Source organism: Pangasianodon hypophthalmus, chromosome 6, assembly GCF_027358585.1.
Source record: "Pangasianodon hypophthalmus isolate fPanHyp1 chromosome 6, fPanHyp1.pri, whole genome shotgun sequence".
Taxonomy (NCBI): Eukaryota; Metazoa; Chordata; class Actinopteri; order Siluriformes; family Pangasiidae; genus Pangasianodon; species Pangasianodon hypophthalmus.
Window position 1 is genome coordinate 7,188,213 of NC_069715.1, and position 16,124 is coordinate 7,204,336.

Consider the following 16,124-nt stretch of genomic DNA (forward strand, 5'->3'; position numbering starts at 1 on the left):
CAGAGAAACATTATACACATTCATTGTCCCTTTATCAGTTGTACCTCACATACAGTTATGCTTTGTGGGTATGCAATTATGGATTCAGAGCTGCTTGCTATAGGAGACACCTCAAACACCTAAAATCTGACTAGTGGAAAAGCCAGTTCACTGAAGGGGAAAGGACAGGGGAAGGGCTTTTTTTCTGGTAGTGGTCACTGTAGCTTCTCACCAATTTTATCCAGGTCAATTTTGACCTGGGATTTCTTGAACCTCAGTCTTGTGAGCCAGTAGGAAACAAATAGTGTATGACTATGGTAGACTATAAATAGATTATGGTCATTTGGCTGGTAAAAAAGGGAGATACTGTAAATTGTTCTTTCATGTTTGGGGGAAAAAACATCACCCTTACATTATCTCCAAAATTGCACCCATCTCATATATATATATATATATATATATATATATATATATATATATATATATATATATATATATGAGATGGGTGCAAATATATATATTTGTATTTTGAGTATTGTGTTCCTCTTTGGCCATACAAGTTGTTTGATATTTACTTTTCATGTCAGTAAAAGTGTAAAGACCAAATTTTATACTGCACTTGTGCTCAGACGAAATCTTGCAATTAAATATTAGTTTATCCAGTACATGTTTTATGATTTACAGCATGGAGCTGTCCTGTTCACTCACTTATGCTAGGATTATCTTGTTAGCAGGTTGTAGCCCATCTTTTGCAATGCACAAGATTTCAGATGCCAAAGTAGTCCAAGTAGTCCAAAGATAGTCCAAAGACCAGATGTTATTAGAGTGGTGGACCATTCTAGCACAGCAATCACACTGACATACAAATGCCATGGCAGTGTGTGTGTGTGTTGTTCAGGTATGTGTGTAGCAGGCATACAGTCAGTAACCGTATACCTACAAACTGCAGTTTTCTGGTAGTTGTGATTTCAGCTATCAAATTTAAGACAAGTATATAGTAATCCTGATGTATTCAAAAATGATTTACAGCTTACGAGGCTTTTGGGTATTTTTCTGTCTCAGTTATGCATGCTTGTTACATGCCAGAAACTACAAAATTACAAAGTAGATTGAAGGTTTAGGTCATTGTTTTGCTTGCATGACTTGAGCCTGAATAAGAGAAAGGGCTAGATATTTTTTGAGTGATTTCTGACAATGAGCATGATCTTGATTACCCTGTTATCAATTATGTTCTACATCATGTTGTGTAAATCCAACCTGCTTTCCTGTAGTGCAAAAAAAAACTGATTTTGTGTACAATTAAATACAGATTGTATTTATACATATGCATATTATAAGTCCTGCCTTACTAGTAGGTGGGAACAATAGGAAACTCAAGAGTTGGGGAATATGAAGTCAGTCAGTTTTTAAAGTAGCTTGGGAATTAGGGGGGAAAAAAGGAGGATTTTAATGGTATGATCCTTTCAATTACTGACAGAAGCAGAATCTACACTAGGTAAGTTCAACACTGTGAACTATACTAACACTTTACTGCTTTCACTGAAGTTTACACATTACTGACTCTATAACAGAGATCACAATATATCTACTCTTGATTTATCCTGTCTTATCTTCATTTAGATTTGCTCTCTGTTTATCTTGTCTTACCAGGTTGATTCCAGAAATCAACCTCCAGGTATTTTTTTCAGCTCCTACAGTTACAATTTGACGAATACTTTTGTTGTTTTAGTCTAATGCATTCTGCATCTTATAAAAAGATGGCTTGTAAAGTATTTATCCAAAACCTTTTTTATTAAAAAGAAAAATATCTTTTAAAATGGTAAAGTAGACTAGTGGAAGTTACATAACATTTTCTACAATCTAACTTATAATACTAGCTTAAAAAAAAACTAATGCTATCACATTCAATTCACCTATAAGGATACATGTCATAATTCCATTGTGGGTGTAAGGAACTCTAACTCTATTGATATTAAGTAAAATTTGTTTTTATTTGTTTTGTTTTATTTTAGGCTCTTGTTCATAAAAAATGGTACATATGGTATAACTGCTGAAGCTCTGCAGATAAGCAGGATGAAATGACTATAAGGCCAGTCCAAGGGCATTGATTTACTATCTCATGGAAAATTATCTGAATGACTGATAACTTTCATAATTTATAAATTAAATAATCAACACTATTTCAAAATTCTTCTATTCTCTATTCCCTATGGACTTTGAAAATGATACATATCCTGCCATATTGGTCAGAGACTATTTAGAGGAGTACCAGTTTCACCAAAACCTCCTGGTGACCAAAGACGGTCACTGAAATACTGAATATGGTCATGTGAGGTACAGCAATTGCTTTACCTACCTCCTAGACACCTATCTCTTCACTTCATGAGAGACAAGTGAGGTAATGACTGTTTATAGTTTCCATAACAGGAACTAACCTGTTTCACAGACGTTCCACAACATTGAACATAACGATAAACTGACAAAACATATGATGTGTTGTTATGTATTTAATAAAGAGTATATAATATAATGAGCTGTCATATTAACGCTGCTTCGCGTCTGGTTGCATCACATCACCAGTTTTCGATAACAGAATGCCCCAAAGTGTTTTATTCCTTACTTAAATGCAACTGCAAAAATGGTACACAATATGAATATTGAATGAGTATGTTTTGGTAAAATATGTTTTTTTATTATATATATATATATATATATATATATATATATATATATATATATATATATATATATATATATATATATATATATATATATATTTTATTTATTATTATTTTTTTTAATTTTAGGAAAATGTAGGAGAATTAAGGAAAAACGTGAACTGATTTCATCTTGAGTTCCACATCATAAGCTTCAACATTGTGTATATACTGTACATCTTGATTGTAAGTTTTCAGAATGTAAGTTTTGCTTTGCTTTAGGCACAAAAATGTTTGTGGATAGGTATGCGTCTTAAAAAGGTGCAGTGCATGTACATGTATACAGTATATTGCTCATTGTGTATGGCTGCGTGGAGTCAAAATTTCTCCAAGCTCGCCATTGCTTTGCCTTTTCTGCCCTCTTGCAGCTGAGCAAGGAATAAAAAAACTATTTAGTATTTATTATTTAGTACTTAATCAGATTATCCATTGCCGTGTATCACAAACTACTGGTTTACCAAATTCATAGATAATTTACAGCAGCACTTGCAAATAAATTGAAGAGACTGTGATCTTTTTAAATATCATTTATTGATATTATAGACAGAAGTTTTACATAAGTACATACATTGGATATTTAACTAATACATTTTGTAACTATCTAAAATTCCTACTAAAGTGTCAGGGATATTCATCTATCTTATCTATCATCTATCATATTCTTTAATAGTTCAACTTTACCAATGAACAATTGCTAATAATGAAATATTATATAAACAACATGATTCTAACTTGAGAAAACACACCCAAATGTTCATAAATGCAGCCAAGTCTTACTACATCGGCTGAATAAACTTGTATTATAGTTTTCATCATGTCTAGTCAGTCTTGAGGCTTTGAGCATAACACTGTGGACATTCATAATATTGAAGCAAAGGGAGTGTACAGCAATTATGCTATGTTAATTAACAGTTTAACCATTGTTATTTAACATTAATTTGTGAACCATGCTCTATTTTCAAGGGGCAGGAAGGTGTGATATGTGTTAAATGACAAAAACACCATATACATTTTGCCCAGTATCAATGTGCTGCTAGCTAACTTTGAAGCAAATTACGTCCATGAAAAGTACAATGCATTATCCTTATGGTTATTTGTCATTCTCAAAATAGCATCTAAAATAATGGACAGGTGATTAAAGTTTATGATGTCTATCAAAGAAAAGGGCGCAAAACATCAGTTATTCAGTCATCTTCAGTAACTGCTTTATCTTGATCAGGGTCGCTGTGGATCCAGAACCAATCCTGGGAATGCCAGTCCATCATAGGGCACCATGCAGACACAGACATTCAAACATTCATGCAGACTTAGGGGTATTTTAAGGTAGTCACTCCACCTACTACAAGGACGCCTGGAACTGTGAGGTGGCAAAAGTACTCGCTGCACTGAAAACATCATTATTTATCATAAATATTACAACACTGGCAATGCAATACTACATACTGTGAATAGTTCATATTTCTGTGATCCACATAAAGAGGGAGCAGCCCTGTGGAAAGTGCAAGTGTTTAAAAAATAAACTTATATGCTTTACATATTGGTAGCACTGGACTGGTCTTCACCTTCCATCTCCTGAAATCTGTCTCTCTCAGTGGGAGTATTGGAATGATTAAAGCCGTCTGGGGATCTGGCAAAGTGACTGGCACAAGGTGCTGTATCTACAGGAGCCACTCTGGCAAAGTTGGAGAAATCTATATGATACTTTCCTTCTTTGCCACGTGATATGATAGGGAGGAACTGATAGCCCCACTTGATCTCTTTAGGAAGGTAGGAAGTTCTGACCTGGCAGGAGGAGCTTGTGGACTCGGCAGTGCCATCGAGAAACACCACTAGCTCAAACTCCTGCTGGTGAAGGGTGTCTACTGTCATTTGAAAAAACGGGCTTGATTCATCAATGATGTGGTACAGGGTCAAAGGGCAGACAAAGAAAAGATTGTCCTTTCCAGCATCTACAATGAAATCTATCCTGGTCTGATCCATTATTATGGTCTCACCTTCAGGTGTGATGGTTGTCTTAAGAAGTTTGCCATAGATCTGACTCCCAATCATCAAGGATTTGCGCATGTTGGCCACTCGTATCTGCAAACAGAGGTTGCCCTTATTAGAGCAGATGACAGCCATCTTGCTAAAACTGATGGTTTTGGCTCTTTTCTTTGGCCGGGCAACTTTAGTCATAATCACCCCACACCAAAAGCAGATAATCACCGTCCCAAAGACAGCCTGAACTGTGAAAATGGTGAGGGTACTAGGACAAAATGGGGTGATTTGTCGATAACCATAACCAATGGACATCTGAGTCTCTATAGCCTGGAGGAAGGCACCAGTCATATCAAAAACATTCACTACACAAGGTTTATGGTCACCAGATGGGTTTTGCCAGTATAGGTCACCATTAGCAAAAGCAGCCCAATACCAGAATAGTCCAAAGAAGAACCAGCCAAACACAAAGGAGGCTCCAAAGAGAAAGATGACGTAACGCCAGCGCATGTCCATTAAGGTGGTCCAGAAGTCTAGAAAGTAGATGAAAAATTGGCTGTGTCTCACACTGCCATATGCGATGTTGCAGTGGCCATCCTTGGTCACCAAACGATTTCTGTGAATCCGGCGCTTAGCCAGGTATTCTCTGAGCAACTGTGCCAAGGTGCGTGTCATCTTCAGTTTACCCTGTGCTAAACATAAAGCCAGAACATAAAAACATGTTGAAAATGTACATGTAGCAGGAGGTTCTTTTCTGTAGCTCAGGGGTTCTGAAAACTTTTGCAACTTTTTGGGACAATTGTAACTGTAAATAAATTTCACAAACCCCCCAGAACAGATTTGTTTTATTAACACAATCCAATTATTGAAATATTAGGCTCATTTTTTAAATGTCTGCAATAATATTTTGGCTATTTATTGGGAACAAAGAGCTTTTATTCCTGAACTTTTCTTTAGGATTGGGATTAAGCCCATTCAGTTAAAGAGAGTAGTCAAAAATAATTACAGAAATATAATATAAAATCTAATAACTTTGATAATGGTGATTCGTAACAAAGTTATGTAATTGCATGCCTGCCTTTGCTTCATGGACTCTATTGTGATACACATGGCTTTAGGTAAAATATATTTTTTTATTCTCTATAGTATATAGAGTATACACCATATTTTTACAATGAGGCTTCAGCTAAATTCACAAATAAATATGGCATTAAAATAATGTTCTTGTACCAATAGAGTGACATATACTGTAAATGTAAAGTCATCTCAGTCATCTCTTTTATTTTAACAGTGTATCTCAAATTGACTAAGAAAGAACTGATATTGAATGGTCATTAGATCATTAGGTGATTAGGACCCTATTACCATGACACATGCCCTGCACGCAAAAGGCATTTGATTTCTTCAGTATGGAGGAACTTTAGAAATAAATCAACATTAATCAACCCAGTGTCATGAAAAAAAAAATCCTATTTTAATTCAGATTAACTTTGGCCAGTAACAAACCATGGGAACACTGGGCACTGGTCAAATAAATTTCTGAAATTGAGATCTTGACCTCTGCATTTGAAGAGGAGTGGAATTTAAACACACCTTTTGTTTGTTATTGATCTTTTGCAGGTCATTTCATACTTTATAATTATGGCTTATGCGCAATACAGCACAGAAAAATACTGAACAACAGCAACAATTAAAGGAGGAAACTTATTTTGTCTCTTTTCCTTAATGTCCAAATTATTAAAATACAAATGTTTCATAATAGTTCTTCATAGAAATGCAATACAAATACAACACACTAAAACACAATAAAATATAATAAACAGAAAACCAAAAAAGAGTGAATTATTGTCTAGCGTGCAGATATTGTCTTTGACTAATACTGGTATATAAAATTTTGTCTGTACACTAACTGGACAGGACTAAGAATTGTGAAAAGTAAAATGTAACAGTTAGTTATCAGCACTCCTTAACTCACCAGATTTTTGGCAGTTTGCCAATGTGCCACCTTAACGTTACATGGAGACACGGAAAGAAATACTTAATAATTATAAGTCATTTCTTTTACACTTTCACTTACAATGCCTAATTCTGAATTCTGATTATGTAAACATGAAAAAAAATGCATCTTTTAAACAACGGCAACCAATGTACTCCTGTTTTCCTTTTGAATATTACAAAGCTTAAGGAAAGTGAGGATGCTCTTAAAGTTAATACTGTAGGATACAGAAATAAGCATTAACATGCCTCACTTTATTCACAAACTGTCTGTTAATAATGTGATGAGCTGAAATGAGTCATGCTCGAGAATAGACATGCACAGGAACATAACAGATCTTGACCAGCTTCAACTGTTTATTGTGTAAATCCATGTGTACTTCCACTTAGTGGAAAACAACAGAATCTTGTGTACAGGTAAACAGATTTGGATGCCAGGTCCTGTGTAAAGACACCAAACAAATCAAAGATTTTAAAAAATGGTGTCAGATACAGTAAGAATGAGAAGAGAGAGAGAGAGCAAGAGAACCAGAAATTTTGCGATACACATACCTGTTTACTAAACTCTTGGACATCCGCAGGGAAACTTGTTTAACAGGTAGGTTCCGCACTCTACACACCTTTTTGCTGATTCCTGTAGAACTCTGAACTCTAAATGAGGCCACTAGCTTATTCCTGCGCTGCTGCCTGCTTTAAGGGATATCAGGTTCAGAGAAACCGATTGACCAATCATATCTGCCTTTTAAATGAATAAAGTTCCTTAATAGTATGTATTGTTGTGTTAGTAGTAAGATAATACCAAAAAGAGCATAACTGTTTGGTTACCTAAAATCAAAGGGATTTCTAATATTCAGAAAATCAAGATATTCAGTTTGAATTCATTTAACTTATAATTAATTACAAAAGCAAAACTCTTTGTATTTTAAGCTTAAGATTGAAGAAACAAATTATGACTCTGTACCATTCAAACATATCCTATATGCTTTTTCTATAGAGAGTGTTGAGCTTGTGGTGTGTATGGACAGTGTTGCTGAATCCACCAGTTTCTCATGTCAAGGGAGGACATCCTAGATCCATAAAGAGATTATGTAGGGCCACCATTTTCTCCCTATTATCTCCCACAGCAAAGAGGGAATGCACACTGCACCCAGTGCCTACTGCTTCACCAATGAGAATGCATTTACACTAGTGGCCATGAATCCAGTTAAAGCCCACACCACTCCAGAGGTGGCATTGACGATGACGGCTTCAACTGTGATTCATGACCATTTTTCAGAAATCCTACTAGACTAAACTAAGATTAACCGTGAAAACATTGAATTTTTTTAACAATGATATCACTGGGAATTTTGAAGGAGTGCCAGTTCGTATGCAATTTTTCTTGACAAGATTTATTACATTTTATCATGTTTCATTAGGTCTTAACTATCACTTAACCTACTGCCAGAATGATACGACACTTGTTTGAGAAATAGTTTTGTGTTGAGATATGACTTTGTTACCTTTATTTTCAATAAGATAGGGTGCATAATCAAGAATTAATTGTTGCCACATATAAATGTAATCTATATTAAAAGCTATATTGTATCTAAAGACTTGATCTTGTGCACCAGATTTTGTGTGGTTGAACTGTATTACCATAAAAAAGCACAGTTCTGGCTTGCTCCCATTAAGGACCTGTGCATTGTGGGATGGGACAGCAGGCAACACACATTGCTAACACAGCAGAAGTGACCGGTGATCAGGCAAGTACTCTCCTATCCTCCAGCAAATGTGTAGCATTGCTGTCCTGCAGTACACTAGGTGTTAATTTCCATACCCTTGAGTTCCTGTAATCAGTTGAGCCAAGAGATGATGATGATGAGGCTTGGTTTGTCAGATACCGTGAGTGACTTTCACCTCAGGTGATGAGACTGGAGTGTATGATGCTGATAAATTAATGTGAGAACCTATTTCCCATTGTAAACTTATAATTCTTTACAATTTGGCAGTAAGGCAGGGCATCTTTCAGTAGGATTGGACTAAAATTTTTTAATGCAATTTCTTCCCATTTCTCTTTGGGGGTAAGATTCTAAAATGCTGGCACTTTACTTCTGGTTGAGATACATCCAGTTCAGTTCAGGAAAATCTGTATTTTTTAGAATTATATATAAAGTAGAAAATATCAAAAAATTGACCATGAGAAGGGTTTTTGCAGGCCGCCATAATATATGTGTTATCCCAGCATGTTATCTTGTTTGTTTGTGTTCACCATTTTCATGGGATTTGTCATCGCTGCCAGTTTTCCCCTCAGTGAGCCAGCTCTGTGGCTAACCACCAAGCCTGTGGTTTTTTTTTTTTTTTCTTCAAGTGTGTTGCCAATAAAAGAGCAAGCACATTGTTTTAACGATTCTTGCTGGTCATGTCTCTTCCTCACTGATGCCACAATGTTACACAATATTATCACTTCATTCTGCCCTACTGTCAAGCTACCAGCACTCTCTGCAACATCAGGGTCTCTCTCTGTACGTGAGGCAGCTGTACTAGACTCCCATGAGTTTTGAAATTCAGTGCGCTGTTGCATTTATTCCAACAGCTTCTGCATTTGCCCATGCCTGCTCCCAGTTCCTCTTATCAAACACAGTAAAGATAATTTCTCCTCTTCCATGGGACTACTCAGTGGAGTCTTCTGCTTGCTTTTGTTTCTGCCACTGCAACATGTATAGGAGCTTACTGTTTTTCTTCATAGCAGCCTTTACTACAGCCATTTATGTTCCTACAGCAGTACTTTCATTACCTGTGAGGTGCATTTTGCGTACCACTAATGGCATTATGCTGCAGTTGAGGCACGGCTCTGTAAATGCCTGTGACAGATGCTCAGGTCCCAAACAATTTCAGCATTGATCATGTCCATCATCCAGCTCCATCAAGGCTCACCATCTTGCCCTGAAAAACATAAATCAGAATACACTGGATTCTACCTCTGATGCAGGGTGCTCTTTTAGTTATGCAGAAAAGTGCAGGTGCAACCTAACAAAAAAAAGTTTTTCTGTGCTATTGGATTATTTATGCTATTTTTTTTGTCAGATATTAACAGCCATTTTAAATTCATGTTTGAAACATCATCTTATAAATCAAGATCTAACGTATGGGTCTCTCCTTATTCAAATAGATAGGAGCCTGGTCTGTGACTGAAAATAACTGCCTGGCAGTGAGGCCAAGATGGCTGCCAAGTGGATGATTTTACTAGACTAGATTTTAATGAACATGACAGGATTTGAGAATATTTTTGGTAGGTGTAAGCGAGGTTCTGAAATGTCGGGAAGGCAAGTATGACCCATTGCGTGTTTCCATTAACTATTTTCATGCAAATATTCCAAAACAATATGATGATGTAATCACACAAGCACCAGTTAAACAAACAAAGACAAATACACACAGTCACAGAGAGCCATCACACACATTTGCCATCACATATGTCATCACTAATTTGAAAATCAACAATTATACTTACTTAGCAAAAGTCTTCGATATTCAGGCATTAATGGCAACCCTGATTCTCTAGAAATATGGTATACTGCAGTTTTTATTATCTCTGTGTAAATCCATATCTCCTTTTTGCATTGGAAAAAAAAAACAATTCACTTTGTGTATGGAAAAACATGGTTCTCTGGGAACTTTGTGTACTTTGCCGAGAAAATCCACCCACTTTTCCTATTTTGAAAAAACAACTAATTGTGTGAACAGAGAATCATTATACATTGAGCCTATTCACTGAGAGTTTTGTGTACTATGCCATAAATCCATCCTCACTGTAGTGGAAAAACAACAGATTTTCTGTACAGAGTAACATTATACATGGTCATTGTCCCTTTTATTAGGTGAACCTCTCAAACAGATACGCTTTGTGCAAATGCAATTACGAATTGTAGCCCAGTGGTAACTACGGACAATTTCTCAGCCACGCCTCCCCTGTCCATAAGTGCAAAAGGAAACACTATATGCGCGCTGCTGACCAGATATTATTTGAGTTGTGGAAGGTTCTCAGCACATCAAAGGCACTGACATGGTATTAGCATAGTATCGTGTGTGTGATATGAGTGTATCAGATTTACAGTCAGTAATTGTCTACCTACAAAGTGCAGTTACCTGGTAGGTGAACCTGAAAAGTGACCACAGGAAAATGTGTAGACTGATTGACCAAGACAGCCAGTACATATCTAGGTGTACTTGTCTGAACATTTGATTACATCTGAACAGGTTGCTGCATCAAATTCAAGAAAAGTATAATCTTGTTGCATTGAAATATTATTTACAGCTTAATCGGCTTTTGTGTTTTGATGTCTCAGGAATTCATGCTTGTTGCATGCCAGCAACAACATTATTACAAAGTAGACTGATGATTTAGGTCACTGTTTTGCTTGCATGAATTCTCAGAAGAAGTTGGAATGCCAAAAGAAAACACAGCAAGTGTTGCATACTCAAAGTGTTGCTTACTAAACTATGCCCTAATACATGTTGTGTAAATCCACCCTGCTTTCCTGTACTGAAAATAAAAAAAAAACACAAACAAACTGATTTTGTGTACAGATAAATATTATATGCACCAAGTCCAGCCTTACCAGTAGGAGGAGACAATAGGAAATCCAAGAGTCGAGGAATATGAAGTCAGAGACGGTGAAAGTTGTGTGTGAATTAGATTTTTTAAAAAGGGCAAAGTGTAAAAGGCAGACAGGATTATAATGTTATGATGATCTTTACAATTCTTGCTTAAAACAATCACCTTCTAACACATTCTTGTGTCTTTGAAAGGTTTGAAGACAGAAGGCGTAAAAATACAGCAGGTAAGTTCAGCTCTATATATACTGCTTGCATTGAACATTTCACTTTACTATCTCTCTAAAAATGCTGTGTAGAATTGTTCTTCATTTATTTTATCTTGCTAGGTTGATTTCAGAGATCATTGTCTATGTGGTGTGTTTAATGTCGTTTCACATTAAAAATGCAATGGTATAATTTAATGTAAGAGATCTGTAAATGCACTAAATATAAATCAGAATTATTAGATTCCACCTTTAATTTAAATTCCACCATTTATTGAAATATTGAAATATTAGCTGAAAAAACATGAATAGTATAAGAAGGAATGTGTGGTGATTCCATTATAGTTACCTATCTGAATAATTTCTATTTTATGAACCCCAACTGTAATTATATTTTTTTTAAAAATCACTTTTCATTATATTTTATTTTCTTGTCAACTATAAAAGATGTTGTTGAGTGTAAGCTATACATTTGGTGCTTGTGGTACAACTGCTGAAGCTTCTCAAAACAATACTTTGATGACTGTATTTGCCAATCCATTTTTTTATGTTTGCTTCTACATTAAAATGATTTGAATGATAACTTTCAGAAATGATATATTTAATAATCAGTGCACTATTTTTTAAAAAGGTTTCTGTACTTTATCTCCAGACTGAGTATTTTCATCCACTTTGAAAATGACACGTACCATGCCACAATTGATCAGAGACTACTTGGAGGAGCGCCGGATCCAGCGGAACCGCCTAGTGACCAAAGATGGTCACTGCAATATTGAATATGGTCATGTGAAGTACAGCAATCGCTTTGCCTACCTGCTAGACTTATGGACCACCGTCTTGGAGCTTCACTGGATTTTTGTCATGATATTATTTACAGCTTCTTTCCTTCTCAGCTGGTTATTTTTTTCACTTGTTTGGTATTGGATTGCCTACAGTAATGGGGATTTGTGGTGGCAATACCCTTCAGCTGATCATAAACCTTGCATAATTAATGTCTATGGTTTGACCACTGCCTTCCTTTTTTCAATAACAACTCAAATGACTATCGGCTACAGTGTCCGAGTCATCACTCCATTGTGCCCAGATGCCATCACCCTTCTCGTTATCCAGACTATAATTGGTACAATCATTAAAAGCTTCTGGTGTGGAATCGTTATTTCCAAATTTTCCTTGCCTAAGAAAAGAGCAAAAACAATCAATTTCAGCGAGACGGCTGTTATCTCCCCCAAAAATGGTGCCCTCTGTTTGCAGCTCAGAGTGGCCAATCTTCGCAAAACTTTGATGGTTGGAAGTCAGATCTATGGAAAATTGCTTAGAACGACTATCACACCTGAAGGTGAAACTATCATTATGGACCAGATCAGGATTGATTTCCTAGTAGATGCTGGGAAAGACAACTTGTTCTTTGCATGCCCTTTGACCCTGTATCATGTGATTGACAAGACAAGCCCATTCTACGAGATGGCAGTGGACACTCTGCAACAGCAAGAATTTGAGCTTGTAGTGTTTCTAGATGCCACAGATGAGTCCACCAGCTTCTTTTGCCAGGTTAGAACATCATACATTCCTCGAGAGATCATGTGGGGTTATGACTTTTTCCCCATCATAACCCGTAGCAATGACGGAACATACTGCGTGGACTTTTCTGAGTTTTCTAGAGTGGTACCCGTACTCACACCTCATTGTGCCTATTGCTTCAACAATGAGACAGCCCATAATTATGACTCCAGATACAGCACTGATGATCAAGGATTAAGTGATAGACAACCATCTGTAAATTTACGAAATGTTCATAAAAACTTCTAAGTTGTAACCTTCTGTAATGTAAATGAATTGAGCAGGGTCATGGGAAATGTTACTTGTTCCAAAATACATTCAAGGGACACAAAAAATAGGCTCAAGATACAGTTAAGATACATTTAAGTTAACAACCATCTGCACAGGTATTTGAGTTGATATTACCAGGAGATACTGTACATAAGAGATGTTTTATTATATTTAAATAATAGTCTATACATGAATGTAGCTAGATAAAGTATAGCTTTCTTTCTGTAAAATAGTTGTTGAGATAAAGATGACATATACCTAATCATCTATATATCACTTGATATCACTATTGCGAAGTGACAAGTGTCACTTCAGTGACATTTAATTCAGTTACTGGATCATCTGTTGATCAAAAATGGTATATCTTAATAATGTGTTACTGAAGATTCCTAACATGAGGAAATCTAGTATTCATTTCTGCATTTTGCTTGCTGTGTAACACCTTCCTATTTGTCCTGATGTCCTGATTCTGAATGGGCAAATACAAAAACAAGCCTAATAACCCGTCTAGATCTACATACTTTCAAGAATTTATTCTTTCAAGTTCAATTGACTCTTATTGTGAAATTTGAAATTTTATGCTGTACATGGGCATTTCTATAATTAATTAAAGTATGTAAAGCTTAAGACATTTCTTTTGGAAGCCATTATTTTTTACCATATTGTGTGATACAGTGATTACTTGATTATGATATGTCAATAAAGATTATTTTGCGAACATCTTGTTGTTTTGTATGACTATAAAGATATTGATGGATTATAATTTAAAAGCTTTGTGTCATGCAGGTGTCAACACCAGCAGCAGGTCAAGTTCATACTCACAAACACAAGGCAGGACCAGATAACTTTACTAATACTATTAGGGGAATTACTATGTCATTATAGGCTAGGCATAAAAATTAATTATATCTTTGAAGTTTTCAAAACTATGGAAAATAAACTATTTTTCTTGTTTTTTGCCAACCATTGTATCTATGTACTATAAAACTCCTATGTCCTATGTAGAAGTCAGACACAGATTTTGACAGCCACTCATACACTGACTAAAAGAAAACAGAATTATTTTCATATTACTAAACAACCATGTGGTCTTGCAGGTCTAAGGCAATATACAAAGTAATTTGGGAAACATATGCTGAGAAAGCTGCATGCACTCAAACTTCCATTTATATCAAGTTACTCTACAGGTTAGACAAAAAAGCAGATGTTAAAATTCAGGTACTGCCCTCATCTTTTTCCATCTATAATCAAATAAACTGTATGTGTATACATCATCCTGAAGCATTAAGAAGAGCAAACCTTCATAATAAGTCTAATTACCCTTAGAACTCTACCTATTTTTATTTTTCACTTCCTTTATTGCTCATCTTTTAACACTATAATCATTATTTGACACCAAAGTACTAATAATTTTTAATAACTCAATTTTTATCAATAAAATTCTACTTTACATTTTTTGTATACATCAAGCAGTTGGAGAAATCTTTTAGAAATGGTAAGAGTAGATTTTTTTTATGATCTGGGAATACATGAACGTCAATGATGGGCCATTTTAATGCTTAGTAGTATGGAAGGATGTATGATTTTTTTTTTATTGATATTATCTTCCCTTGGTTCCATGCTGATTGATAGCACAAAAGACATGACTCATACTTTTTTGCTTGGGGAGAATCTGACTGCGTTTGAAATTAATTAATTAATTAATTATTTAATTATAATTCTGAATGTCCTGAAATACTATTGTGTGTTTATAATGCTCAAAATCAATTAACATTGAAATATAGCATTGAGTGTACTTCAAATATTAGCTGTGAAAATTTATATTTTGATGGCACAATTCATATATTTGTATATAACAAATAACTCAAGAATGTTCAGAGCTGTGAAAAACAAAAACTTTATTGTGAATAAAAACAGAGATATACAGTATTACGAGGTGTTTTGAACACAGTGCTAAACATTTATATATTTTCAACACTGGATTACTCATTATTGTACAATAAAGCTGCCACAACATTTAGAAAAGGTGAGTGCACTGCAGGAGACTGGTGTCCCACCCAGGATGTATTCCAGCACCGCATCCTCCACAGCCCTGACCACTGTACATATATATTTTTGGGGCATTCAAATTATTTTATTGCTTTTAACAATATTCTAGCAGGCTATTGTAAGCTATTGATAGTACTATTAGATACATTAGATATTTTATTCCATCCATTCAATATAAAAATAAAATCACTACCACTTAATTTAATGTCTAACAAGGTGGAAGAACTACAACACTCCTCCATGCACAACATTTCAAACTCTGTTGTATTTGTGCACGCGGATGCCTTCTTCAATTCAGACCACAGGGTTTTAATTATATTTAAATCCAGAGATAAAGATCACTATTTGTGTTTCTGAAATAATTTGAGTGTTTATTTGGGCACATCTGTGGTCATCTGGCTAAAAGATCTATATATTCATCCAAGTCATAACTCCCAGGGAGAGCAGCCAGGTTTTGTGTTGAAACCTCTTTTGTTTTCCCTATAATGATGTAACACAAAGGGACTTTCATTTCAGTGCAATCTCATATTGTACGCCAAGAAAACAGGACAGTGTCAAATGCATTAATTCTTCTGATATACTGCCTGAAAAAAGAAAGAAAAACTATATATATATATATATATACATATATATATATATATATATATATATATATATATATATATATATATATATATATATATTGCTTATTTACTTTAAATTTACTTATTATGCAACAGAATGTGAAATATATTACAATGTAAACAGTGATCCAAGAAGTATGCATCATAAAAAAAAA

The 16,124-nt window shown here is 35.2% G+C and overlaps 2 protein-coding genes across 2 annotated transcripts; one reads left to right on the forward strand and one right to left on the reverse strand.

The window, feature by feature from the left end:
* Positions 1 to 3,467: 3,467 nt before the first annotated feature.
* Positions 3,468 to 7,323, reverse strand: LOC113534708 (ATP-sensitive inward rectifier potassium channel 1-like). Its single transcript, XM_053235037.1, has 2 exons — positions 7,221 to 7,323; positions 3,468 to 5,365 (listed from the first exon to the last, which is right to left on the reverse strand). Exon 2 carries the CDS (start codon positions 5,346 to 5,348, stop codon positions 4,227 to 4,229), a length of 1,122 nt encoding a protein of 373 aa, XP_053091012.1. The 5' UTR covers positions 5,349 to 5,365; positions 7,221 to 7,323; the 3' UTR covers positions 3,468 to 4,226.
* A 3,976-nt stretch (positions 7,324 to 11,299) lies between these two features.
* On the forward strand, positions 11,300 to 14,031 carry LOC113534638 (ATP-sensitive inward rectifier potassium channel 1-like). The gene is made up of 2 exons (XM_026927563.3): positions 11,300 to 11,491; positions 12,123 to 14,031. Exon 2 carries the CDS (start codon positions 12,149 to 12,151, stop codon positions 13,274 to 13,276), a length of 1,128 nt encoding a protein of 375 aa, XP_026783364.3. The 5' UTR covers positions 11,300 to 11,491; positions 12,123 to 12,148; the 3' UTR covers positions 13,277 to 14,031.
* The last annotated feature ends 2,093 nt before the right edge of the window (positions 14,032 to 16,124 follow it).

Bases quoted from the DNA above. Each gene is read 5' to 3' on its own strand.
- LOC113534708 (XM_053235037.1), bottom strand. From the start codon at position 5,348: ATGACACGCACCTTGGCACAGTTGCTCAGAGAATACCTGGCTAAGCGC.
- LOC113534638 (XM_026927563.3), top strand. From the start codon at position 12,149: ATGACACGTACCATGCCACAATTGATCAGAGACTACTTGGAGGAGCGC.